Raw genomic sequence first — 27,609 nt, 5'->3', positions numbered from 1 at the left:
AGACACATGAAACGAGGGGTTAATACGAGGGGGTAGTAAGATGGAAGTTCTAACCGGTAACACACCTCGTTTATCCTCCTCAGGACTTTAAACGGCCCTACACACTGCGGGCCCAGCTTCCGGCAGGGCAAGCGGAGGGGCAGGTTTCGAGCCGAGAGCCAGACTCGATCCCCTGGTGCAAACACAGGGGTCTCACTGCGGTGCTGGTCAGCGCTCTTCTTCTGCCGTCCACTCGCCTTAGTGAGTGCGTCTTGGACGGCTCTCCAAGTGTCCTTCGAGCGCTGCACCCACTCCTCCACCACAGGAGCCTCGGACTGGCTCTGGTGCCATGGAGCCAGGACCGGCTGGTAGCCCAACACGCACTGAAACGGTGACATATTGGTCGATGAGTGACGTAGGGAGTTTTGGGCTACCTCTGCCCATGGGACGTATCTCGCCCACTCCCTGGGCCGGTCCCGGCAATACGTCCTTAGAAACCTACCCACCTCTTGGTTCACTCTCTCCACCTGCCCATTACTTTCGGGGTGGAAACCCGAGGTCAGGCTGACCGAGACCCCCAACCGTTCCATGAACGCCCTCCAAACTCTGGACGTGAACTGGGGACCCCGATCAGAAACGATGTCCTCGGGCACCACGTAGTGCCGGAAGACATGGGTAAACAGGGCCTCCGCAGTCTGCAGAGCCGTAGGGAGACCGGGCAACGGGATGAGACGGCAGGACTTCGAGAACCGATCCACAACGACCAGGATTGTGGTGTTCCCCTGAGGTAAGGGAAGGTCGGTGAGGAAGTCCACTGACAAGTGCGACCACGGCCGCTGTGGAACGGGGAGGGGGTGTAATTTCCCTCTAGGCAGGTGTCGAGGAGCCTTGCTCTGAGCGCACACCAAGCAGGAGGAAACATAAAACCGCACGTCCTTTACCAAGGTGGGTCACCAGTAATTTCCCCTCAGGTTCCGCACTGTCCTCTCGATCCCAGGGTGACCTGAAGAGGGGAGATTATGGGCCCATCGAATCAATCGATCACGGACACCAAGCGGCACGTACTGAACACCTGCCGGACACTGAGATGGTGCAGGTTCCAACCGTAACGCCCGCTCGATCTCCGCGTCCACCTCCCATACCACCGGTGCTACCAAGCACGACGCTGGGAGGATGGGAGTTGGATCGATGGCCCTCTCCTCGGTGTCATATAGGCGGGACAGTGCGTCGGCCTTCGTGTTCTGTGAACCTGGCCGATAAGAGATAGTGAAACGGGTAAAGAACATGGCCCACCTGGCCTGACGTGGATTCAGTCTCCTAGCTACCCGGATGTACTCGAGATTACGGTGGTCAGTCCAGATGAGGAAAGGTGCTTAGCCCCCTCAAGCCAATGTCTCCACACTTTCAGAGCCTTGACCACAGCTAACAACTCCCGGTACCCCACGTCATAGTTCTGCTCCGCCGGCCCGAGCTTCCTAGAAAAGAAAGCGCACGGGCGGAGTTTGAGTGGTGTGCCTGAGCGCTGTGATAGCACGGCCCCCACCCCAGTCTCGGACGCGTCCACCTCCACTATGAATGCCAAAGAGGGGTCCGGATGAGCCAGCACGGGAGCGTCGGTAAACAGCTCCTTCAGACGACTGAACGCTCTGTTCGCCTCTGCTGACCAGCGCAAGTGCGCCGGACCCCCCTTCAGCAGTGAGGTAATGGGAGCAGCCACTTGACCAAAGCCCCGGATAAACCTCCGGTAGTAATTGGCAAACCCTAAGAACCGCTGCACCTCCTTTACTGTGGTCAGAGTCGGCCCATTACGCACGGCTTTAACGCGGTCACACTCCATCACCACCCCCGAGGTGGAAATGCGATACCCCATGAAGGAAACAGCTCGTTTCAAAAACACACATTTCTCAGCCTTAACGTACAGGTCACGCTCCAGCAGTCGCCCAAGCACCTTGCGCACCAGGGAGACATGCGCGGCGCGTGTGGCGGAATAGATCAGGATGTCATCAATATACACCACCACACCCTGCCCGTGCAGGTCCCTGAGAATCTCGTCGACAAAGGATTGAAACACAGCTGGAGCATTCTTTAACCCATACGGCATGACGAGGTACTCATAGTGGCCCGATGTGGTACTAAATGCGGTTTTCCACTAGTCTCCTCCCCGGATACGCACCAGATTGTACGCGCTCCTGAGATCCAGTTTCGTGAAAAAAACGTGCTCCGTGAAATGATTCCACCGCCGTAGCGATGAGAGGTAGCGGGTAACTAAACCCTACTGTGATGGAATTTAACCTCGATAATCAATGCACGGACGCAGACCTCCATCCTTTTTCTTCACGAAAAAGAAACTCGAGGAGACGGGTGACATGGAGGGCCGAATGTACCCCTGTCTCAGAGATTCCGTGACAAATGTCTCCATAGCCAACGTTTCCTCTTGTGACAATGGGTACACGTGACTCCTGGGAAGTGTAGCGTTTCCCTGGAGGTTTATCACGCAATCCCCTCGTCGATGAGGTGGTAATCGGGTCGCCAACGACACCAGGGGAATCCCTAGCCTTAACGCGAGCCCACAATCCATAAAGTTTCCAGCTGCGCCTGAATCGACTAGCGCCTTATGCTGGAAAGAGGGAGAAAACTCAGGGAAAGTTACAAGTACAAACATATGACCAACAGGGAGCTCTGGGTGAGGTTGGTACTTACTCACCTGGGGTGAACGAGGAGTGCTCCGCCTGCCATCCCGATTCCCAGAGGAGCTCCCCCAGCACCGGTCGGCAGTGTGTCCTCTCCGACCACACCGGGTACAGGAGGAGCCTCCTCCTCCGGTTCCCCTCGACGCGGCCCCCCCTAGCTCCATAGGGATGGGAGGTGGAGGGCCTGGAGGTGGAACCAACAGGACCCGGTCTGGACGCCCGCGGGCAGCCAGCAGGTTGTCGAGACGAATGGACATGTCAATTAGTTCATCCAGTGAGAGGGTAGTGTCTCGACAGGCTAGCTCCCGGCAGACATCCTCCCGGAGGCTACACCGATAGTGGTCCATCAGGGCCCTGTCGTTCCACCCCGCTCCAGCAGCCAAGGTCCGGAACTCCAGAGCAAAGTCCTGTGCGCTCCTCGTCTCCTGCCGCAGGTAGAACAGCCGTTCACCCGCCGCCCGGCCCTCCGGTGGGTGGTCGAACACGGCCCGGAAACGGCTGGTGAACTCGGGGTAGTGATCCCTTGCCGAGTCTGGGCCATACCACACTGCGTTGGCCCACTCCAGGGCACGTCCCGTTAAGCAGGAGACGAGGACGCTCACGCTCTCCTCTCCCGAGGGAGTCGGACGAACGGTAGCCAGGTACAACTCCAACTGTAGCAGGAACCCCTGGCACCCAGCCGCCGCTCCATCGTATTCCCTGGGGAGAGCCAGGCGTAGAGCCCCGGGTCTGGAGGCCGGAGGAGGGGTAGCTGGTGGAGGGGGAGTAGGTGCTGGGGATGCGGTAGGGAGGCCACTCCTCTCCCATCAGTCCATCCTCTCCATCATCTGATCCATCGCTGAACCGATTCGGTGGAGAATGCTGGTATGATGGAGGACCCTTTCCTCCATCAATGGGAGAGGAGGTGCGGCTGCTCCTGCTGACTCCATAATGTGGTGCGGGATTCTGTCAGCGATTTACATTTTACATTACATTTTAGTCATTTAGCAGACGCTCTTATCCAGAGCGACTTACAGTAGTAAATGCATACATTTCATTTCATGCATTTTTTTTTGTTTGTACTGGGCCCCCGTGGGAATCGAACCCACAACCCTGGCGTTGCACACACCATGCTGGCGTTGCAAACACCATGCTCTACCAACTGAGCCACAGTGAAGGCTTAAATAACCATAAATCAAGAGACACAAATAAGGAACAGGTGCCAACAATAAGACATACCAAACGAAAAGGAAAAAGGGATCAGCGGCGGCTAGTAGGCCGGCGACGACGACCGCCGAGCGCCGCCCGAGCAGGCAGGGGAGCCACCTTCGGTGGGATTCGTAACACCTCCTTTATTTATCCTACGGTTATGACTTGGTGTACAGGAAGAATACTGTAAGAACGGCCCACGTTCTGAATTCTGTCGCTGTACATTTCAAAAGTGCTGAACAGATAGTTATATTGACTACGTCCGTCCTAGCTCGCTCATTAATGTCTTAATCGAAATTACAGATTGCCTCTTATCCGCTCGTCGTCCCCTTATGCCATAGTTTGTACATCTCAATGGTCAGTAAAAACCAAATTTGTTTAAGCAAGTCAGCCATATCAGCTATGTTTTTTTAAAAGGCAGTAAATGAGTGAACTGTTTTGCTGCCAGACAAGTCTTCGCTGATAGCCAGGTGTAACAGTGGATAAAGTGATGGGACTGCTGTCGGGACTCTGCTGTAGGCCCTAAATGTTTGTGGGCACCGTTTGTCACCATTATAGTCCATGTCATGTATTGTTTAGTGTTGTGTTGTGTAGTGGCTTTGCTGGCATGCATCTAAAAAAATAGTTTTGAGTTTGCCCCACCAAGATTTACATGCTAAAATCGCCACTGCAAAAGAGCAAAATGAGATCATCAGAAGATAACTAGGTAAGATACTCAAGTGAGAGAGTGGTGTGGAGCCTTCCTCTCTTTCCTTCCTCGAACATCTCTGCAGAACAGCTCGGCAGAACATCTTCGTTACGGCGGCGACAACACCGCTGCTTGACAAGACCGCCACTTACAGCTGCTGCTGAAAAAAACAACAATTGCTGATTGCCTAGCAGAGCACAAAACACCTACGAATTAGCAAGACGATTACACAAATAGCCCTTAAACTAATCTAAGTCCACAGCAACAGTCACAAGTACTAGGCAATCAGACAGTTCAAACAGCAATGATTAAGTAGAGGGGTGTAATGGTTCACCAAACCCATGGTTCGGTATGTATTGCGGTTTTGGGGTAAAAGTTCGATTCGGTTTAAGTACAGCTGGAAAATGAAAAGCCATTCACAGTGTTCAGCATTCACAATGTTCCTTGCATTGTCTGTTGAGAAAGGATTTCTATGTTGGACCTCATACGTTTCCACTCTGATGTTGTGTTTGTAACCATGTGAGAGGTAGGAATTTACCAGTGGTGAAGTCGTAAATACCAGTTGGATTCATTCATGTGATGGGAGAAACGTAATTTGGCAAATGACCAACAAGCTGCGTCAACCAAAAACTAATAGTACAGCTATCATGCTTGTAAACAAATTATAGACTTAAAAAACTACAACAATAGATTGCTTTTTATAGATTATGTTTTGCTGTTGCATTTAACTGCTGAAAATGCTGTTATAGAGGACATTTCCTTAGTAGGTGACATCAGAGGTCAACATGTGGGAGAAGTGGGTGCTCAGGATGATAGATGAGTTGCCCACTAGCAATTACCAGTTGGAGGCCCGTTCAACTGGACTTTCCCACTTTCCATGACAATGCCTCCTTCAGGGCCAGATGCGCAGTTGTTACTGTCATGTAGGGGGCGTGTCTGTAGCACGGTACATTTCCCACTCTGGGGCAATGTGATGGACTGTCACTTAAGTAAACGCAATACTGGGTGCATTGGTGTCACGTCCTGACCAACAGAGGGAGTAGTTGTTTAGTATTTGGTCAGGACGTAGCAGAAGTTGTGTGTTGTATGTAGTTTCTAGTTGTTCTGTTTCTGTGTTAGTCTTGTGACTCCCGATCAGGAACAGCTGGATATCGTTGTTCCTGATTGGGAGTCATATATTAGGTGTGTGTTTTTCTCTTGGGGTTGTGGGTTGTTTTATTTTACACTGCTAGATTTATGTATAGCCTGTAAAACTGTCACCGGTTCATTCGTGTTTATTGTTTTGTCCGTGTACATCATAATTTATTAAAAATGATGTTGAGCATGCAATCCACTACGTATTGGTCCACTTTTTCTGACAGTGATTTTGAGATATCTTCAGACGAAGGAGAATACTGTGACAGAACAACCCACCTTAAAAGGACCAAGCAGTGGAGGAAATCTGGTGAGGACCGGGGAACACGGCTGGTAAGGGAGCCCGAGAGGCAGCCCCAATAATTTTTTTGGGGGGGCACAAGGGTAGTTTGGCTGGGCGTGGATGGAGCCCCAGGCCAGCTCCCCGTACTCTTTTTGGGCAGAGACATACTGGACAGGTCCCGTGCTTTGGGGTGATGGATGCTGTGGCGAGGCCGGGTATTTTCAGGCCGGTACGCGCAGTACCAGCTCCCCGCATGTGCCAGGGGAAAGTGGGCATCCAGCCAGTAGGGGTGATGCCAGTCCTGCGCTAGAGACCGCCAGTGCGCCTCTACGGTCCAGTGTTTCCCGCTACACGCACTAGCCTTGAGGTGCGTGTCTCCAGGCTGGCACGTCCAGTACCAGCCCCACGCATCAGGCTTCTAGTGCATCAGCCCAGCCTCGCCAGTCTGGAACCGCCAGAGCCGCCCGCCAGTCTGGAGCCGCCAGAGCCGCCCGCCAGTCTGGAGCCGCCAGAGCCGCCCGCCAGTCTGGAGCCGCCAGAGCCGCCCGCCAGTCTGGAGCCGCCAGAGCCGCCCGCCAGTCTGGAGCCGCCAGGGTCATCAGCCAGGCCGGAGCCGCCAGGGTCATCAGCCAGGCGAGCGCAGCAAGAGTCGCCCGCCAGCCGGGCGCAGCCAGGGTCGCCCGCCAGCCGGGCGCAGCAGGAATCGCCCGCCAGCCGGGCGCAGTCAGGGTCGCCCACCAGTCCTCCGACGCGGCCAGGGGTGCCACCTAAGTGGGCGACGCCGAGGGTGGAGCGGGGTCCACGTCCCGCACCTGAGCCGCCTCCAATATAGGTGGGTTGGGGAGGGGGGGTGTAGCACAGGTGCCGTCGTTGACGGCAGCCACCCTCCCTTCCCTCCCTTTTTTGTTTAGGGGGTATTTTTTTGTTTTTTTTGTAGTATTGGGGGATTTTTTTTGTGTGTTTTCTTTTAAGGTGCATTCCGGGGTCTGCACCTTTAGGGGGGGTACTGTCACGTCCTGACCAGCAGAGGGAGTAGTTGTTTAGTATTTGGTCAGGACGTGGCAGAAGTTGTGTGTTGTATGTAGTTTCTAGTTGTTCTGTTTCTGTGTTAGTCTTGTGACTCCTGATCAGGAACAGCTGGATATCGTTGTTCCTGATTGGGAGTCATATATTAGGTGTGTGTTTTTCTCTTGGGGTTGTGGGTTGTTTTGTTTTAACACTGCTTTATGTTAGCCTGCTAACTGTTCCTGTCGGTCTATTGTTTCTTGTTTTTTGTGTTAATTTTATTCTAATTAAATAGAAAGATGAGCATTCACATCCCGTCTGCGTTTTGGTCATCCATTCACCACGACAGCCGTGACAATTGGCTAATTCATTGAAAACATAGTCTTTGGCTTGCTTGTATAGAGCGGGTACTACCTGTTTGCTGAAATGGGTGCAAGAGTGAAGTTCGTAACGTCGCTCGAGCACTTTCATGAGGTGCTGAAACCCCCTATTCTCGACCACAGGGAATGGGTATCTATCCACGGCTATAAATCAAAGACTGTAAAAAATATAAACATAGCCTACCTACCGCTCTTGTCATTTATTTTCAAGGGCTGCTTGAATGCAGAGAAGAGGCGATGTTGTGTTGTTTCTTTACGTTTCAGTCTTTCTCCGGTATACTGGGAGTGATGTCAGCGTAAATGTGTCAACATATGAGGTATTGGCAGCTGCATAGGATATTCTCATTGAGCAAAGCAACATACTGTTAAGAGTTTTATCCGCAACTCTCTGGCCATCGTGGTTGTAATCTACTGGGAAGCCAAAAAGTTTATCAAACTAGAGATTTAAACGATGATGGAGGACCCTCCAATTCTGGTTTATTGACCCCACCACTCACCATTGTACAGAACTAGTTCCCGGGTGCGCCTAACAAAAGGACAGTATTAAAGGCGCCAATTAAGATAAAAAATGTGATAACAACAAAAGCGCATAGGCTTTAGTTGTTTTAACAGAATAACCTGAAAAAAATGTTCAGCTCAAATTTATTTAAGAGGCATAGGGTAGGGCTGTGGCGGTCACGAAACTTTCAGCCGGTGATTGTCAAGCAAATAACAGCCGGTCTCATGGTAATTGACTGTTAATTAACATAAACCCATTTAGCATCTACTGGCTTCCACACATAACCTACAAGCCACTGATGCAGACCTTTGGAACATCTACATTTTAAAAAGTCTAATAAATCCATGTAATGTAGCCTACACCTTCACCGAATCACCGTCCCTCCTCTCTCCGCTGAGAAAAGGGGACACAGTCTTCCAGCTTGTTAGCAGTTTATGTTATTCTTCAATAACACAGACCCCAAAGCAAATCAGGGGGAGAAAATAGCTTTATTTGAGAAGGACAAATCATAGATGTTATGCTGAGAAGTAGACGTTCAGTCTTCCCTGTCCTCAGTTTTAATCCACAGAACAAAGAAACAGGATGACACTTATAACGCCCCACCCTAGCCTGGGGTTGACCAATCAGAAGTCCTTGCAGTACAACTGGGCCAATGGCCAAATAACAAGTATCCTGTTCCAGACTCAATGTACAGACCAATGAAAACGTGACACACGTAGCTCTGAGTTCAGGACTGACATTCCACAGATTCTAAACAGCTGTTGAACTGAAAACCAACTATTTCCATTGAGAATTCCCTATTGATCATTCATTCTAGTCCTCTCGTCCTCTGCGTTGTGTATGTATCTACAAAATATTCTTATAAGCTGATGGCAAAACTTAAGTCACACAGTATTATTTCTGCCTCATGCATCAATTCATGTTACTCCTATGAGTGAAATATTCCACGATATTAAAAAAGACAAGCCAAAAATAATAAAAACATAAGTTTATTGAAACACTTTGCTATACTCATTCATTACAGCTGCAGTGCTGGTTGTGGTGTGAGTGGAAGTAGGGATAACACACATTTTATGGCTTATAAAACGTATAAGTGTTGACGGTGCTGAATAACAACTTAAACTTACTCATTTAAAAAAGTTGCTCTTTGCTGTATTTGTTGAGTCTCTCTCTAGTCATGGTTTTTATAGTTTTGAAATATTACATTATCAACTTTGCTGTGTGTTCAAGGAAATTGTGCAGACACTGTGATCTGAGCTATCTGATTGGCCACCTAATAGGTGCACTTGATTTGTTCTCTGGAACTGCTGGGTAGGCGGTGTTCTACCTTCAGACACATTAAATGGTTCAACATGGGAACACTTTGCATTCCTGGCACTAGGGCTGCTGAATCAAGTCAAGATCGTGATCGACTAGTGGGTGAGCACTGATCTAGGGAGTTTTTCCTTGGGTACTGGTTTGATTGAGCTCTGATTGGATGACAGGCTCGGTTTCTGGTCTGTAGAAGGGGAGTAGGATAATAGCTAGGGTCACAAGTCTTTCCTATCCAATTGACCTGACCATGAAAAACTCTGGTCCCTATACAGGAACACAGGAAGTTCTTACCGACATCACTGCTATCATCATTGACACTCAAAATAGGGTTAATATGTTTTTGCTATCCAACTACTTAGGGTCCGCACTTTGCATAGCTAATTGTAGAGCTTGCGTTTGTACGTACGTAGGGTATAAATGAGGCTTACGGGCCTTGTTTGGGGACCCAGGTAAAGTTCCAGCCTCCCTGGGTGTTCTTGCGGACGAAGGCCTGTCCCTGAGGAAAGCTGTGTGTATTGAGTCTGACGCTGCTGGAAGGGTTTAGGGATATGCTGAAGGCCAGCTCTGTCTGGCTACTTGGGGTAGACAATGGGGTAGTCATCACGTCACCCCCTATGGGACTGGAGGGGCTACCGCAGTGCAGGCTGGGAGTGTGGTGCAGTCCGGGACTCCTGTCCTGAGATAGGTTGGGTGAGGAGGCTAAGATGGGCCTGAATGACTGTATTGGATCAGGTGGCGAGAGAGCGTTGACCGATTGGGGCAGTGGAGGTTCATAAGGGTTGACATGGAAATTGGGGGGGACTTCTATGCTAGGGCTGTATAGGACAGACAGCACAGTTCCAGTGAAGTCAGAGCCGGAGTCTGTAGAGACACTGTAGTCACTGTTGGTGTTAAAGCAGTAATCATTGGATAGTCCTATACTGGCACCATTGCACAGGCCATCAGTAGGTGAGTCATAAGCTGTGTTTTTATGATCGGTTGTTTGGCAGTAGTCACCAGAGGAGTCTGTGACGGAGCTACATTTGGTGAGGGAGCTAATGGAGCAGTTGAAGCTGTATTCAGTGGATGATGTATCGATGGTGTCCTCGTCCTTCAGGCCCAAGGTCTGCAAGATCCACAGGTCCACAGAATCGGTGCAGGCTAGCTCCTCTTCGGAACAGAACTCCAGGGACAAGTTCTGGCAGGTCCGTTTCACCTGAGAACCAAGGAGCAGCTGACTGGCACTGAGGTTCCGGAATTCTCCAACACCATGCAGATTCTGGATTTCAGAATTCCGCTTCCGGTTCCTCCTCCCATCGCCACTCTGAGCAGAGAGAAGGCTCTATGGAAAAGGAGGAACACAAGCGAAAGAGACAGTTTGAGAGAAACTATACCTATGTAAAGTGGGAATATGAAGTAAATGCACCATCATGTTGCAGGCAATATTCCCTAAACAAATGTTAGGCACTGACCAAATTTCAGGTCTACTGAGCACAAACTTGAATGTTGTAAAATTCTGTGCAACTTCCAGGGCACATTTACTGTGAACACTGAGGCTGTTCCTGCTTTAAGTTACAGTTAACAGTGGCCTACCTACTAAAACAATGGAGAAAATGCATCCCATAACATTTTAACATGGAAATAGCTGTTCTATAATTCAGCCTACAGTAGTAGCCAATGTGTGGTGTTCAATGTACACCTACATTCCATGAGAAAACATGCAGGGCTTGACATTAACCTGTTTATCCACTTGTTCTTCAGACAAGGAGGTGACTGAAAATGTTGTGTTGTTTGATGCAAGAAACCACTTCACAAAATAAAATGCATTATTATTCCCATACCATTATTTAAGAGAATCAGACAAATTACGCTACCCTCTGCCTATTGGCTACTTAGCTTATTGAAGCCTGTCTCAAAATACACCACTGTCCCTTTAAAAAAAAAAAAGCTTGTTACCTGAAGCAACCACTCCCCTATTGCTGTCACGTCCTGGCCAGTATAAAGGTTAATTAGTATTGTAGTTTGGTCAGGACGTGGCAGAGGGTATTCGTTTTATGTGGTTCGGGGTGGTGTGTTTGTTGAAGGGGCATTTGATTTAGTATTCCGGTTTTTTTTGGCACTGTTTGGTTTCCATGTATTCTATGTTTAGTATGTCTGGTTCTATGTTTGGTTAATTGGGGTTGGGACTCTCAGTTGAAGGCAGGTGTTGTCTATCTGCCTTTGATTGAGAGTCCCATATATTAGGGTGTGTGTGTGTTTGTTATTTGTGGGTGATTGTTTCGTGTTTAGCGTAAGTAAGCCTAACAGGACTGTCAGTTTATCGTGAGTTTGTTTTTGTTATTTTGTATATCCATTTTGAGTTTATTAAATGTTCATGAACTATATCAACTCTGCGCGTATTGGTCATCTTTTTCCGACGATGATTTCGTTATATCGTCCTCTGACGAAGAAATCCCTGACAGAATCACCCACCAAACCAAGACCAAGCAGCGGAGAAAGGAGCAGCACGCTCAGGATACGGACTATGTGGAGAGATGGACATGGGAGCAGGTTATGGCCGGAGAAGGCCCATGGAGTATGGCTGGTAAGGACCGGTAACGTTTCCGAGGATCAAGACTGGCGTTTAAGCACGAGAGGCACCCCCAATAATTTTTTTTGGGGGGGGCACACGGGTAGTTTGGCTAGGCATAGGAAGAGCCGGAAGCCAGCTACCCGTGGTTATATGGAGGAGCGTATGGGGTGGAGAGCGCCATGTTTCGCTGAGGAGCGCACTATCTCACCCATACGCACGCACAGTCCGGTGCGCGTTGTTCCAGCCCCTCGCAGGTGCCGTGCTAGAGCGGGCATCCAGCCTGGTAGGAGGATGCCTGCGCAGCGCATCTGGTCGCCGGTACGCCTCCGAGGACCAGGCTACCCAACTCCCGCTCTACGCACGGCTACCATCAGGCCCCTGCACAGCCCAGTCTGCCCTGTACCAGCACCCCGCTCGTACAGGGCTACTAGTTCCATCCAGCTAAGACGGGTTGTGCAGGAGGTAAGATCAAGACCGACTGTGCGCCTCCATAGCCCTGGGTTTCCAGCTCCTGTCTCTCGTGCGGACCCGGAAGTGCATCAACCCAGTCCGACTCGTCCTGTTCCCGCTCGCCGCACTAGCCTTCAAGTGCGTAAACCCAGCCACGCCAGTCAACAGTCACCAGAGCTGCCCGCCAGTCAACAGTCGTCACCAGAGCTGCCCGCCAGTCAACAGTCGTCATCAGAGCTGCCCGCCAGTCAACAGTCGTCATCAGAGCTGCCCGCCAGTCAACAGTCGTCATCAGAGCTGCCCGCCAGTCAACAGTCGTCATCAGAGCTGCCCGCCAGTCAACAGTCATCATCAGAGCTGCCTGCCAGTCAACAGTCGTCAGAGCTGCCCGCCAGTCAACAGTCGTCAGAGCTGCCCGCCAGTCAACAGTCGTCAGAGCTGCCCGCCAGTCAACAGTCGTCATCAGAGCTGCCCGCCAGTCAACAGTCGTCATCAGAGCTGCCCGCCAGTCAACAGTCGTCATCAGAGCTGCCCGCCAGTCAACAGTCGTCATCAGAGCTGCCCGCCAGTCAACAGTCGTCGGAGCTGCCCGCCAGTCAACAGTCGTCGGAGTTGCCCGCCAGTCAACAGTCGTCAGAGCTGCCCGCCAGTCAACAGTCACCGGAGTGGCCAGACTGCGCTGAACTGCCGGAGTGGCCAGACTGCGCTGAACTGCCGGAGTGGCCAGACTGCGCTGAACTGCCGGAGTGGCCAGACTGCGCTGAACTGCCGGAGTGGCCAGACTGCGCTGAACTGCCGGAGTGGCCAGACTGCCCTGAACTGCCGGAGTGGCCAGACTGCCCTGAACTGCCGGAGTGGCCAGACTGCCCAGACTGTCCCGAGTGGCCAGACTGCCCAGACTGTCCCGAGTGGCCAGACTGCCCAGACTGTCCCGAACTGCCAGACTGCCCAGACTGTCCCGAACTGCCAGACTGCCCAGACTGTCCCGAACTGCCAGACTGCCCAGACTGTCCCGAACCGCCAGACTGGTCCGACTGCCCCCCGGCGATGCCAGAGTGGCCGGACAGCCTGGAACGCCCGGAACCAGAGCCACCTCCAGATATAGGTGGGTTGGGGAGGGGGGGTGTAGCACAGTGCCATCGTTGACGGCAGCCACCCTCCCTTCCCTCCCTTTAGTAGAGGGGAATTTTGGTTTTGTTGTTTGGGGTTGTTTTTTTTATTTTTTTTAAGGTGCTTCCGGGGTTAGCACCTTTAAGGGGGGGGGGGGGTACTGTCACGTCCTGGCCAGTATAAAGGTTAATTAGTATTGTAGTTTGGTCAGGACGTGGCAGAGGGTATTCGTTTCATGTGGTTCGGGGTGGTGTGTTTGTTGAAGGGGCATTTGATTTAGTATTCCGGGGTTTTTTGGCACTGTTTGGTTTCCATGTATTCTATGTTTAGTCTAGTATGTCTGGTTCTATGTTTGGTTAATTGGGGTTGGGACTCTCAGTTGAAGGCAGGTGTTGTCTATCTGCCTTTGATTGAGAGTCCCATATATTAGGGTGTGTGTGTGTTTGTTATTTGTGGGTGATGTCGTGTTAGCGTAAGTAAGCCTAACAGGACTGTCAGTTTATCGTGAGTTTGTTTTTGTTATTTTGTATATCCATTTTGAGTTTATTAAATGTTCAAAATGAACTATATCAACTCTGCTGCGTATTGGTCATCTTTTTCCGACGATGATTTCGTTATATCGTCCTCCGACGAAGAAATCCCTGACAATTGCTGACCACAAATGATCTATAACTGGGCTAATAACTCACGAACTAACAAAGGATATTAACAAAATGTGCACACGTGGCTACATGCTACTCTCGCTTTGATCTCAAAACAAGCGCATCTACTCAAGACTGCTCATGCTTTAAACAGTCCAGTTCAAAGTAAATGGCACAGATCCATATATGGTAATGGTTTATTTGCATTTACAGTGAGGGAAAAAAGTATTTGATCCCCTGCTGATTTTGTACGTTTGCCCACTGACAAAGAAATGATCTGTCTGTAATATTAATGGTAGGTTTATTTGAACAGTGAGAGACAGAATAACAACAAAATCCAGAAAAAAGCATGTCAAAATTGTTATAAAATAATTTGCATTTTAATGCGGGAAATAAGTATTTGACCCCTCTGCAAAACATGACTTAGTACTTGGTGGCAAAACCCTTGTTGGCAATCACAGAGGTCAGACGTTTCTTGTAGTTGGCCACCAGGTTTACACACATCTCAGGAGGGATTTTGTCCCACTCCTCTTTGCAGATCTTCTCCAAGTAATTAAGGTTTTGAGGCTGACGTTTGGCAACTCGAACCTTCAGCTCCTTCCACAGATTTTCTATGGGATTAAGGTCTGGAGACTGGCTAGGCCACTCCAGGATCTTAATGTGCTTCTTCTTGAGCCACTCCTTTGTTGCCTTGGCCGTGTGTTTTGGGTCACTGTCATGCTGGAATACCCATCCACGACCCATTTTCAATGCCCTGGCTGAGGGAAGGAGGTTCTCGCCCAAGATTTGACGGTACATCGTCCCTTTGATGCAGTGAAGTTGTCCTGTCCCCTTAGCAGAAAAACACCCCCAAAGCATAATGTTTCCACCTCCATGTTTGACGATGGGGATGGTGTTCTTGGGGTCTTAAGCAGCATTCCACCTCCTCCAAACACGGCGCGTTGAGTTGATGACAAAGAGCTCCATTTTGGTCTCATCTGACCACATTACTTTCACCCAGTTGTCCTCTGAATCATTCAGATGTTCATTGGCAAACTTCAGACAGGCATGTATATGTGCTTTCTTGAGCAGGGGGGACCTTGCGGGCGCTGCAGGATTTCAGTCCTTCACGGCGTAGTGTGTTACCAATTGTTTTCTTGGTGACTATGGTCCCGGCTGCCTTGAGATCATTGACAAGATCCTCCCGTGTAGTTTTGGGCTGATTCCTCACCGTTCTCATGATCATTGCAACTCCACGAGGTGAGATCTTGCATGGAGCCCCAGGCCGAGGGAGATTGACAGTTCTTTTGTGTTTCTTCCATTTGCGAATAATCGCACCAACTGTTGTCACCTTCTCACCAAGCTGCTTGGCGATGGTCTTGTAGCCCATTCCAGCCTTGTGTAGGTCTACAATCTTGTCCCTGACATCCTTGGAGAGCTCTTTGGTCTTGGCCATGGTGGAGAGTTTGGAATCTGTTTGATTGATTGCTTCTGTGGACAGGTGTCTTTTATACAGGTAACAATCTGAGATTAGGAGCACTCCCTTTAAGAGTGTGCTCCTAATCTCAGCTCGTTACCTGTATAAAAGACACCTGGGAGCCAGAAATCTTTCTGATTGAGAGGGGGTCAAATACTTATTTCCCTCATTAAAATGCTAATCAATTTATAACACATGCGCTTTTTTGTTGTTATTCTGTCTCTCACTGTTCAAATAAACCTACCATTAAAATTATAGACTGATCATTTCTTTGTCAGTGGGCAAACGTACAAAATCAGCAGGGGATCAAATACTTTTTTCCCTCACTGTATAAACTTGGTGGGTTGAGCCCTGAATGCTGATTGGCTGACAGCCGTGGTATATCAGACTGTATACCATGGATATGACAAAACATGTATTTCTACTACTCTAATTATGTTGGTAACCAGTATAAAATAGCAATAAGGCACCTCGGGGGTTTGTGCTATATTGCCAATATACCACGGCTAAGAGCTGTGTCCAGGCACTCCGCGTTGCGTTGGGCATAAGAACAGTCGTTAGCTGTGGTATATTAGCCATATACCACACCCCATCGGGCCTTATTGCTTAAATAAGCCTACTGCAGTTCTGATTGGTTATGCAGCACCGGTCTGTGTAGAGCATGTCAATACTAATATTGTGTTGATTTGATCACAATTGCCACAGTAAATGGAAACGTTGACAGTGTTAACTAACAAGAAAAAATCTAGAAAATTGAGTGAAGTTCAATCTCGTGCATCTCTCCATGGGCTGATACTGTATTTCTTTTATCCCGCAGTCAAAGGGGAGCTGCGCGGCAGTCTCGGGTCTGCTGCGTGCCGGGGCACGCGCGCCGTTTAGAGGGAACATTGGTTGCAGGCTTTCCAAAGGGCAACCTTATTTACTATGCTATGTTTAGAGATGAAACTTTAGAGCAACTCAGATGAAATTAATCAACCAATTCATCTATGAAGTAATTACCTTAGTTTTTTTCTCCAAGGCTTTCACACTTGAGGAGTTTAAGAATTCTTTGAGATTGTTATTTTCCTCTTGCAGTCTTGCCAGTTCCTCCTCTCTTTGTATCAATGTGTCTTGAAGCTTAGGAAAGTTGAGGAAAAATCAGTAAATATCAACAGGACAAATTATATCTTCATTATTTTATTTACTCATTTGAATATATATATATATATATATATATATATATATATATATATATATATATATATATATATATATATATATATATATACACATACATACATACATATACACACATATACACAACCGTTCAAAAGTTTGGGGTCACTTAGAAATGTCCTTGTTTTTGAAAGAAAAGCAAAAAAATGTGTCCATTAATATAACATCAAATTGATCAGAAATACAGTGTAGACATTGTTAATGTAAATGACTATTGTAGCTGAAAACGGCAGATTTTTTATGGAATATCTACATAGGCGTACAGAGGCCCATTATCAGCAACCATCACTCCTGTGTTCCAATGGCATGTTGTGTTAGCTAATCCAAGTTTATCATTTTAAAAGGCTAATTCATCATTATAAAACCCATTTGCAATTATGTTAGCACAGCTGAAAACTGTTGTTCTGATTAAAGAAGCAATAAAACTGGCCTTCTTTAGACTAGTTGAGTATCTGGAGCATCAGCATTTGTGGGTTCGATTACAGGCTCAAAATGGCCAGAAACAAAGAACTTTCTTCTGAAACTCGTCAATCTATTCTTGTTCTGAGAAATTAAGGCTATTCCATGCGAGAAATTGCCAAGAAACTGAAGATCTCGTACAATGCTGTGTACTACTCCCTTCACAAAACAGCGCAAACTGGCTCTAACCAGAATAGAAAGAGTGGGAGGCCCCGGTGCACAACTGAGCAAGAGGACAAGTACATTAGAGTGTCTAGTTTGAGAAACAAACAGACACCTCACAAGTCCTCAACTGGCAGCTTCATTAAATAGTACCCACAAAACACCAGTTTCAAATTCAACAGTGAAGAGGTGACTCCGGGACAGTGTCACCAGCAAAGCACCCTCACACCATAACACTTCCTCCTCCACGCTTTACAGTGGGAAATACACGTGCAGAGATCATCCGTTCACCAATAGCACATCTCACAAAGACACAGCGGTTGGAACCAAAAATCTCCAATTTGGACTCCAGACCAAAGGACAAATTTCCACTGGTTTAATGTCCATTGCTCATGTTTCTTGGCAAAAGCAAGTCTCTTCTTCTTATTGGTGTCCTTTAGTAGTGGTTTCTTTGCAGCAATTCAACCATGAAGGCCTGATTTACGCAGTCTCCTCTGAACAGTTGATGTTGAGATGTGTCTTGTTACTTGAACTCTGTGAAGCATTTATTTGGACTGCAATCTGAGGTGCAGTTAACTCTAATATACGTATCCTCTGCAGAAGAAGTAACTCTGGGTCTTCCTTTCCTGTGGCAGTCCTCATGAGAGCCAGTTTCATCATAGAGCTTGATGATTTTTGCAACTGCACTTGAAGAAACGTTCAAAATATTTAAAATTTTCCGTATTGACTGACCTTCATGTCTTAAAGTAATGATGGAGTGTCGTTTCTCTTTGCTTATGTGATCTGTTCTTGCCATAATATGGACTTGGCTTGTTACCAAATAGGGCAATCTTCTGTATACCACCCCTACCTTGTCACAACACAACTGATTGGCTCAAACGCATTAAGAAGGAAAGAAATTCCACAAAATAACTTTTAACAAGACACACCTGTTAATTGAAATGCCTTTCATGTGACTACCTCATGAAGCTGGTTGAGAGAATGCCAAGAATGTGCAAATCTGTCATCAAGGCAAAGGGCGGCTACTTTGAAGAATCTCAAATATATTTTGATTTGTTTAACACTTTTTTGGTTACTAGATGATTCCATATGTGTTATTTCATAGTTTTGATGTTTCACTATTATTCTACAATGTATAAAATAGTAAAAATAAAGAAAAACCCTGGAATGAGTAGGTGTGTCCAAACCTTTGACAAGTACCGTAAGTATTCAGACCCTTTGCTATGAGACTCGAAATTGGGCTCAGGTGCGTCCTGTTTCAATTAATCATCCTCGAGATGTTTCTACAAGTTGATTGGAGACCACCTGTGGTAAATTCAATTGATTCGACATGATTTGGAAAGACACACACCTGTCTGTATAAGGTCTCACAATTGACAGTGCATGTCAGAGCAAAAACCAAACCACTACTAAAGGAAATAAAGGTGAAATAAAAATAAAAGAGGTCTAAGGAATTGTCCGTAGAGCTCCAAGAGAGGATTGCGTTGAGGCACAGATCTGGGGAAGGGTACCAAAAACATTCTGCAGCATTGAATGTCGCCAAGAACACTGTGGCCTTCATCATTCTCAAATGGAAGAAGTTTGGAACCACCAAGACTCTTCCCACAGTCGTGGCCAAAAGTTTTGAGAATCACACAAATATTAATTTCCACAAAGTTTGCTGCTTCAGTGTCTTTAGATATTTTGTTAGATGTTACTATGGAATACTGAAGTATAATTACAAGCATTTCATAAGTGTCAAAGGCTTTTATTGACAATTACATGAAGTTGATGCAAAGAGTCAATATTTGCGTGTTGATCCTTATTTTTCAAGACCTCTGCAATCCGCCCTGGCATGCTGTCAATTAACTTCTGGGCCACATCCTGACTGATGTTAGCCCATTCTTGCATAATCAATGCTTGGAGTTTGTCAGAATTTATGGGTTTTTGTTTGTCCACCCGCCTCTTGAGGATTGACCACAAGTTCTCAATGGGATTAAGCTCTGGGAAGTTTCCTGGCCATGGACCCAAAATATCAATGTTTGTTCCCCGAGCCACTTAGTTATCACTTTTGCCTTATGGCAAGGTGCTCCATCATGCTGGAAAAGGCATTGTTCGTCACCAAACTGTTCCTGGATGGTTGGGAGAAGTTGCTCTCGGAGGATGTGTTGGTACCATTCTTCATTCATGGCTGTGTTCTTAGGCAAAATTGTGAGTGAGCCCACTCCCTTGGTTGAGAAGCAACCCAATACATGAATGGTCTCGGGATGCTTTACTGTTGGCATGACACAGGACTGATGGTTGCACTCACCTTGTCTTCTCCGGACAGGCTGTTTTCCGGATGCCCCAAACAATCGGAAAGGGGATTCATCAGAGAAAATGACTTTACCCCAGTCCTCAGCAGTCCAATCCCTGTACATTTTGCAGAACATCAGTCTGTCCCTGATGTTTTTCCTGGAGAGAAGTGTCTTCTTTGCTGGCCTTCTTGACACCAGGCCATCCTCCAAAAGTCTTCGCCTCACTGTGCGTGCAGATGCACTCACACCTGCCTGCTGCCATTCCTGAGCAAGCTCTGTACTGGTGGTGCCCCAATCCCGCAGCTGAATCAACTTTAGGAGATGGTCCTGGCGCTTGATGGACTTTCTTGGGCGCCCTGAAGCCTTCTTCACAACAATTGAACCGCTCTCCTTGAAGTTCTTGATGATCTGATAAATGGTTGATTTAGGTGCAATCTTACTGGCAGCAATATCCTTGCCTGTGAAGCCCTTTTTGTGCAAAGCAATAATGACGGCACGTGTTTCCTTGCAGGTAACCATGGTTGACAGAGGAAGAACAATGATTCCAAGCACTACCCTCCTTTTGAAGCTTCCAGTCTGTTATTCGAACCCAATCAGCATGACAGAGTGACCTCCAGCCTTGTCCTCGTCAACACTCACACCTGTGTTAACGAGAGAATTGCTGACATGATGTCAGCTGGTCCTTTTGTGGCAGGGCTGAAATGCAGTGGAAATGTTTTTGGGGGATTCAGTTCATTTGCATGGCAAAGAGGGACTGTGCAATTAATTGCAATTCATCTGATCACTCTTCATAACATTCTGGAGTATATGCAAATTGCCAACATACAAACTGAGGCAGCGGACTTTGTGAAAATTAATATTTGTGTCATTCTCAAAACTTTTGGCCACGACTGTAGACCTGGCCGCCTGGCCAAACTGAACAATCGGGGAAGAAGGGTCAGGGAGGTGACCAAGAACCGGATGGTCACTCTGACAGAGCTCCAGAGTTCCTCTGTGGTGATGGGAGAACCTTCCAGAAGGACAACCATCTCTGCAGCACTCCACCAATCAGGCCTTTATGGTAGAGTGGCCAGACGGAAGCCACTCCTCAGTAAAAGTCACATGACAGCCTGCTTGTAGTTTGCCAAAAGGCACCTAAAGGTCTCTCAGACCATGAGAAACAAGATTCTCTCTTTGGCCTGAATGACAAGCTTCACGTCTGGAGGAAAACTGGCACCATCCCTACGGTGAAGCATGGTGGTGGCAGCATCATGCTGTGGGGATGTTTTTCAGCGGCAAGGACTGGGAGACTATTCAGGTTTGAGGGAAAGATGAATGGAGCAAAGCACAGAGAGATAGATCCTTGATGAAAACCTGCTCCAGAGCGCCTTCCAACAGGACAACGACCCTAAATACACAGCCAAGACAACGCAGGAGTGGCTTTGGGACAAGACTCTGAATGTCCTTGAGTGGCCCAGCCAGAGCCCAGACTTGAACCTGAATGAACATCTCTGGAGAGTCCTGAAAATAGCTATGCAGCAATGCTCCCCATTCAACCTGACAGAGTTTGAGAGGATCCGCAAAGAATAATGGGAGAAACTCCTCAAATACAGGTGTGCCAAGCTTGTAGCGTCATACCCAAGAAGACTTGAGGCTGTAATCGCTGCCAAAGATGATTCAACAAAGTATTGAGTGAAGGGTCTGAATACGTATGTAAATGTAATATTTCAGTTTTCTGAAAAACTGTTTTTGATTTGTCATTATGGGGTATTGTATGTAGATTGATGAGGAAAATAAGAATTGATGAGGAAAATAGAATAAGGCTGTAACGTAACAAAATGTAGAAAAAGTCAAGGGGTCTGAATACTTTCCGAATGCACTATAACAGGGTTAAGTGCCTGGTAAGGGGCTTGAGTGCCTTGAAAGGACCCAACAGCAGGTAGCACATGAGATTCTGATGAAAGAACCCCTCCAGTTTTTTTGTGTAAATACCTGCTTGTTTCTCTGCAAATGTGGCGACAGGTGGTCATTCCAGTTGGGGTCAGGTGGAGAGGTCCCACAGTCCAAGCAGGAGAGGAGTTCTAGGTGGGAGAGGAGACAGAGACATGACCCTAAATATAAAACATATAATTCCAATAACAGCAAATTGCAGTAAAGGCTTTTGATAGATTTACTGACTAAACTCAACCGCATGATGTACATTACATCCATGGAGTTGAGTGGAGACTAACCTCCAACTACTTAGAGTCGCTGTGTGTCCTACGTAGCTGCATGCCTTTCTGTTTGCTGAAACCATACTTTTTAATAAAACGTTAATCAAATACAACCACTGCTGCTGTTGCTCTAAATGGCAACTAAGTGCGAATGTGCCAATTGAATCTCAACGAGCAAACAGTCAGTGGTTGTATTTGATTAACAATTTACTAAAAAGTATGGATTTCAGCAAAGAAAGAAATTCACTCAGCTACAGTGGACCAACATAGGTACACAGTAAGGGTTTAAGAATTTACAATTTTAGAAGTATTGATTGCACAGCGACTCAAAGTAGTCAAAGATTCACTTCACAAACTTTAGTCTCGACTCAACTCCGTGGATGTGATGCACATTTTGGAGTTGAGTTTAGTCAGCAAGAGATAGACAGGCCTACATTAGTAAATAATGTGTACAGTATAAAGAAAAAGAAAGAAAGAAAGAAAGAAAGAAAGAAAGAAAGAAAGAAAGAAAGAAAGAAAGAAAGAAAGAAAGAAAGAAAGAAAGAAAGAAAGAAAGAAAGAAAGAAAGAAAGAAAGAAAGAAAAAGAAAGGAAACAGTCAGAAGACTTAGGACAGGACGTTAGATCAATCATATTCTGTGACATCCAAATGCGGATAATTCCAGTGATAAACGTGCTAGCCCAACGGAGTCTCACGCTGAACATAGCATATTGCTGCTAAGTAAAAATGTATTTCAAACAACTTACCCCTCTGTGTCGGTTCCTGCTGGCAGGCTGTGTTGTCCGGGGAACCAGCGGCCCAAAAGGAGGCCAGAGTCACCGTGGAAACATCAACACTGTCTGCTGACGTTGGGGCGGGGTAAGGGCAGTCGTAGAGTTGGCCCCCTACGAAGCTCAGATCTTGGCAAGTCTGGGCAGTGCGCTGTAAAACAAATAGGCACGAGGGATAGCTCATCAATAAAGTCATAGCTTATCAATTTTTTAATTTTTTTAATTTTTTTTATTTTACAAGGTAAGTTGACTGAGAACACGTTCTCATTTTACAGCAACGGCCTGGGGAATAGTTTCAGGGGATAGGAGAGGGATGAATGAGCCAATTGTAAGTTGGGGATGATTAGGTGGCCGTGATGGTATGAGGGCCAGTTAAAGGCCTTATAGTAGATAGCCTAAAGTAGACCATATTTGTTCAGTCGAACTATCAAAAATGTCATATTGGAAGTATATCATTGTACATTATAACATGTTCATGATCATCAATTGTGACAATAATTGATCACCTAATGCAGATAGATGTAATGAATTGTGATCTGTCTCTCTTGTATGGAACTATCACAAATTGGCTTCAAGGAACCTTAGATGCAACATCCTTATTTGATGTGAATTCCAGTTAGATCGAATAAATTCAACAACCAGATGTGTTTAAAATATAACTAAATAAGTAGATTGTCTCAAGCTATCTGCAATTTCCCATGTCGTAATATGAAATGTGTAGAAGGTTCCTCAACAGTTGTAGCGATCAGCATCATCTACCTGTTTTGTCCAACTTATCCAAACTGTGCAAATTCCTGATCCCTTGGCACGTTCACAAAATCTCAGCACTTCAGTCAACAGTGTAGGCCACGCTATGTTTTATAAAACTTTGAATCAAACTTAAATACGGTGCATTCCGAAAGTGTTCAGACCCCTTGACTTTTTCCACATTTTGTTATGTTACAGCCTTATTCTAAAAAAATTGTTTTTTAATTCTCTCCTGATCAATCTACAGACAAACTTTAATTTGGGGATAATAACATAATAACAAAGTAAAAACAGGTTTTTAGAAATGTTAGCAAATGTGTGTGTATATATATATATATATATATATATATATATATATATATATATATATATATATATATATATATATATAAATATTACATATACATAAGTATTCAGACCCTTTACTCAGTACTTTGTTGAAGCACCTTTTGGCAGAGATTACAGCCTTGAGTCTTTTAGGTATGACGCTACAAGCGTGGCACATCTGTATTTGGGGGCTTCCTCTCATTCTTCTCTGCAGATCCTATCAAGGTCTGTCAGGTCAGATGGTGAGCATCGCTGCACAGCTATTTTCAGGACAAGAGATGTTTGATCGGGTTCAAGTCCGGGCTCTGGCTGGCCCACTCAAGGACATTCAGAGACTTGTCCCAAAGCCACTCCTGCGTTGTCTTGGCTGTGTGCTTAGGGTCGTTGTCCTGTTGGAAGGTGAACCTTCGCCCCAGTCTGAAGTCCTGAGCGCTCTGGAGCAGGTTTTCATCAAGGATCTCTCTGTGCTTTGCGCCGTTCATCTTTCCCTCGATCCTGACTGGTCCCCCAGGCCCTGCCGCTGAAAAACATCCCCATAGCATGATGCTGCCACCACCATAACTTCAAACATGGTTTCATCAGACCAGAGAATCTTGTTTCTCATGGTCAGAAAGTCCTTTAAGTGCCTTTTGGCAAACTCCAAGGAGGCTGTGATGTGCCTTTTACTGAAGGGTGGCTTCCCTCTGGCCACCACCCTGAATGCCTGATTGGTGGAATATTGCAGAGATGGGTGTCCTTCTGGAAGGTTCTCCCATCTCCACAGAGGAACTCTGGAGCTCTGTCAGAGTGATCATAGATTCCAAATTTCTTCCATTAAACAATGATGGAGGCCACTGTGTTCTTGGGGACCTTCAATGCTGCTGAAATGTTTTGGTACCCTTCACCAGATCTGTCCCTCGACACAATCCTGTCTCAGAGCTCTACAGACAATTCCTTAGACCCCATGGCTTGGTTTTTGCTCTGACATGCACTGTCAACTGTGGGACCCTATATAGACAGGTGTGTGCCTTTCCAAATCATGTCGAATCATTTGAATTTACCACAGGTGGACTCCAATCGAGTTGTAGAAACATCTCAAGGATGACCAATGGAAACAGGATGCACCTGAGTGCAACTTTGAGTCATTGCAAAGGGTCTGAATACTTATGTAAATAAGGAATTTCAGTTTTTTTTATTTTAAATAAATGTGCAAACATTTCTAAAAACCTGTTTTCGCTTTGTCATTATGGGGTATTGTGTGTAGATTGTTGACAGAAAACATTCATTTAATCAATTTTAGAATAAGGCTGTAACGTAACAAAATCTGGAAAAGGGGAAGGGGTCTGAATACTTTCCGAATGCACAGTACATCTTTTTAAAATAAAACTAGTCACATGCAAGTCTGCAATAGCACTAAATTGCCGGTGAACACAATCACAATGTGCTGATGAACATTAAAGGCCCAGTGCAGTCAAAAATGTGATTTTCCTATGTTTTATATACAGTACCAGTCAAAAGTTTGGACACACCAACTCATTCAAGGGTTTTCTTTACATTTTTGTATTTTCTATATTGTAGAATAATAGTGAAGACATCAAAACTATGAAATTACACATATGCTTGGAGTGTACAAAGCTGTCATCAAGGCAAAAGGTGGCTACTTTGAAGAATCGCAAATATAAAATATATTTTGATTTCTTTAACACTTTTCTGGTTACTACATGATTCCATATGTGTTATTTCATAGTGTTGATGTCTTCACTATTATTCTACAATGTAGAAATTAGTACAAATAAAGAAAATGTCACGATCGTCGTAATGGATGGACCAAGGCGCAGCGGGTATGTGAATGCTAATTTTATTTAACACGAAAAAAAACAAGAAAACGATGAACAGACGACAAACAGCCTTGTAGGCTCACACAGCAGTACAAAGAACAATCTCCCTCAATCCCCAAAACAAACAAACTCCTAATTATAGGACCTTCAATCAGAGGCAACAATAACCAGCTGCCTCCAATTGAAGACCCCAATCCCAAATACTAAACATAGAAATAAACACCCTAGAAACAGACATAGAACTGTACAACATAGAACTAAACCAAAAACCCCGGAAACATAAATAAAACGACCCTCTACATAAACACACACTCAAAACCATATAAAACAAACACTCCCTGCCACGTCCTGACCAAACTATAATAACAAATAACCCCTTTACTGGTCAGGACGTGACAAAAAAACCCTGGAATGAGTAGGTGTGTCCAAACCTTTGACTGGTACTGTATACTTCCACAGTTAGAATAATACTGTGAAATTGTGAAAACGATGATATTGCACTTTTGAAAAGACTGTTTGAAAAGACTGCCTGAAATTTCAGCCTGTTTTGGTGGGATGACATCACCAGGCAGTAAATTGGTTAATAGACCAATAAGAAAGAGAGTTCCAAACCTCTCTGCCGATAACAGCTAGTTTTCAGTTTTCCCCTCTCCACCCAGACCACTCCCAGACAGTCTTAGCAAAAATCTTCCTTGAGAAATTGATCTTTACCAAGAAGCCATTTTTGTTTCTTTTTGATAATTTTAATTGAAAAAAAAAGAATCGCAGTCACCCAGATATGATTTGACATTGATATAAATACAGCTGTATTGGACCTTTAACTCAGGAAAAAGTTGATTTTAATTAGGAAAATGGACAACAAGACATTCATAAATGTTTAAGTGTCAAATGATGTGACCAGGACACTCACCATTGATCTGGTAGGGTTATACGGAGTAGACTGTGTGGGGCTTCGGGAATGCTCCGAACCTGTAAAGAGAGCTGCTGCTGGGTTGGGGGTCAGTGAGTATGTAGGCTACAACTAATCTTCATTTTGCAGTAGCAGTGACGCCTGAGCCCTATATCCCCTTTTCTCCAAGCAATCTAATTTGAGGATCTAAAGCTGTTAAACTTGTGACGTGATATATTGGACCGTTGGTGTCATTGTAATCCACATCTTTGCCGCCTGTTTCATTAAATCAGAATAAATCAAGTTAAGTTATGCACGTCACTTAATGCAGTAGCATACACCAATACTTATTCTATTTCGCAATGTGTGTGAGTGTATAGCCGAATCATCAAGTCATTCTGCGAAGGAGGAGATATGATGGAGAGATAAAAATCCTCAGAGCGCACCTGTGCGCAGGTCTCTGTCTATTGGATGGCACCGAGTTAACGTTTAAACCAAGAAGAGATAGTTAAGAGACATGAGGAATTAATTTAACCAAATGTGTGTCATGGGTAGACATGCATATACCCACACCTCCACTCAACTTGCAGTTAAATGAAAGGTACCTTTGAGTGACACATTAACATGGTCTTGTATGAGAGATGAGGTGAGAGAGCGCGAGGGGGGGGGGGGGGGGGGAGAGGGTAGGGTTGTACTGTATTAATTGTAATGATGCTGGTGGTATATTTTCTGAATGATTTCTAGCTAAATATGTGCACTCGATCAATGGAACCGTATAAAGTTCGCTACATAATTGTTTATCATTTTTTCACCCCTCAAATGAAGGAAGGTCCTGCGCCCTTTGGGGGGCTCGACCAGGGGTTTAATTGGTCCAGGTCCCACCTATGATCCAAATGAGAGCCAGGCGGAGCTGACACCCGGTACCTTTGGTTAGTTGAATTATCAAATAAAAAATGGTTGTCCACATGTAATTTTCCACAGCCAACAACACAAGTAAGTAACAGCAAAGTCAGACAATCCCACAGTAGAACGAATAGTATACCTATTCAATTGCTCAGCCTGTCGCATTCTATATGAGAAAACAATATTCCTCTCGAGGCTCATTGAAATTGCAAGTGCCGCACACGGAGAGAAATATACATGCCCAGTCATTGTACAATGTTCTTAATGTAGTCGTGGGAAAACACGACTATGAAAGCCGTTTTGATGCCCACTGTTAAAAGAGGAAGATCACAGAGCTTTATTGTGTTAGTAGGCTACACTTATTTCTCAAATCCAAGAAATTAATAAAATACACAATTTTAGAACCTGCATGGTCATGGTTTGTGGGTGTTAGCGCTCACCAATGCCGTTGAATGCGTAGGGAAGACGGGCTAAATCTAACCAG

General features: G+C 46.0%; 1 protein-coding gene across 1 annotated transcript; it reads right to left on the bottom strand.

Moving 5' to 3' along the window:
- Positions 1-8,324: 8,324 nt before the first annotated feature.
- LOC106612850 (geminin coiled-coil domain-containing protein 1) lies at positions 8,325-26,633 on the bottom strand. The gene is made up of 5 exons (XM_014214424.3): positions 26,244-26,633; positions 22,419-22,593; positions 21,452-21,540; positions 16,368-16,484; positions 8,325-10,481 (listed from the first exon to the last, which is right to left on the bottom strand). Exons 1-5 carry the CDS (start codon positions 26,244-26,246, stop codon positions 9,585-9,587), a joined length of 1,281 nt encoding a protein of 426 aa, XP_014069899.3. The 5' UTR covers positions 26,247-26,633; the 3' UTR covers positions 8,325-9,584.
- Between the last annotated feature and the right edge of the window lie 976 nt (positions 26,634-27,609).

The sequence above is a fragment of the Salmo salar genome, chromosome 09 (genome assembly GCF_965601325.2).
Source record: "Salmo salar chromosome 09, fSalSal1, whole genome shotgun sequence".
NCBI classification, from domain to species: domain Eukaryota; kingdom Metazoa; phylum Chordata; class Actinopteri; order Salmoniformes; family Salmonidae; genus Salmo; species Salmo salar.
This window is presented reverse-complemented; position numbering and strand designations above follow the sequence as displayed.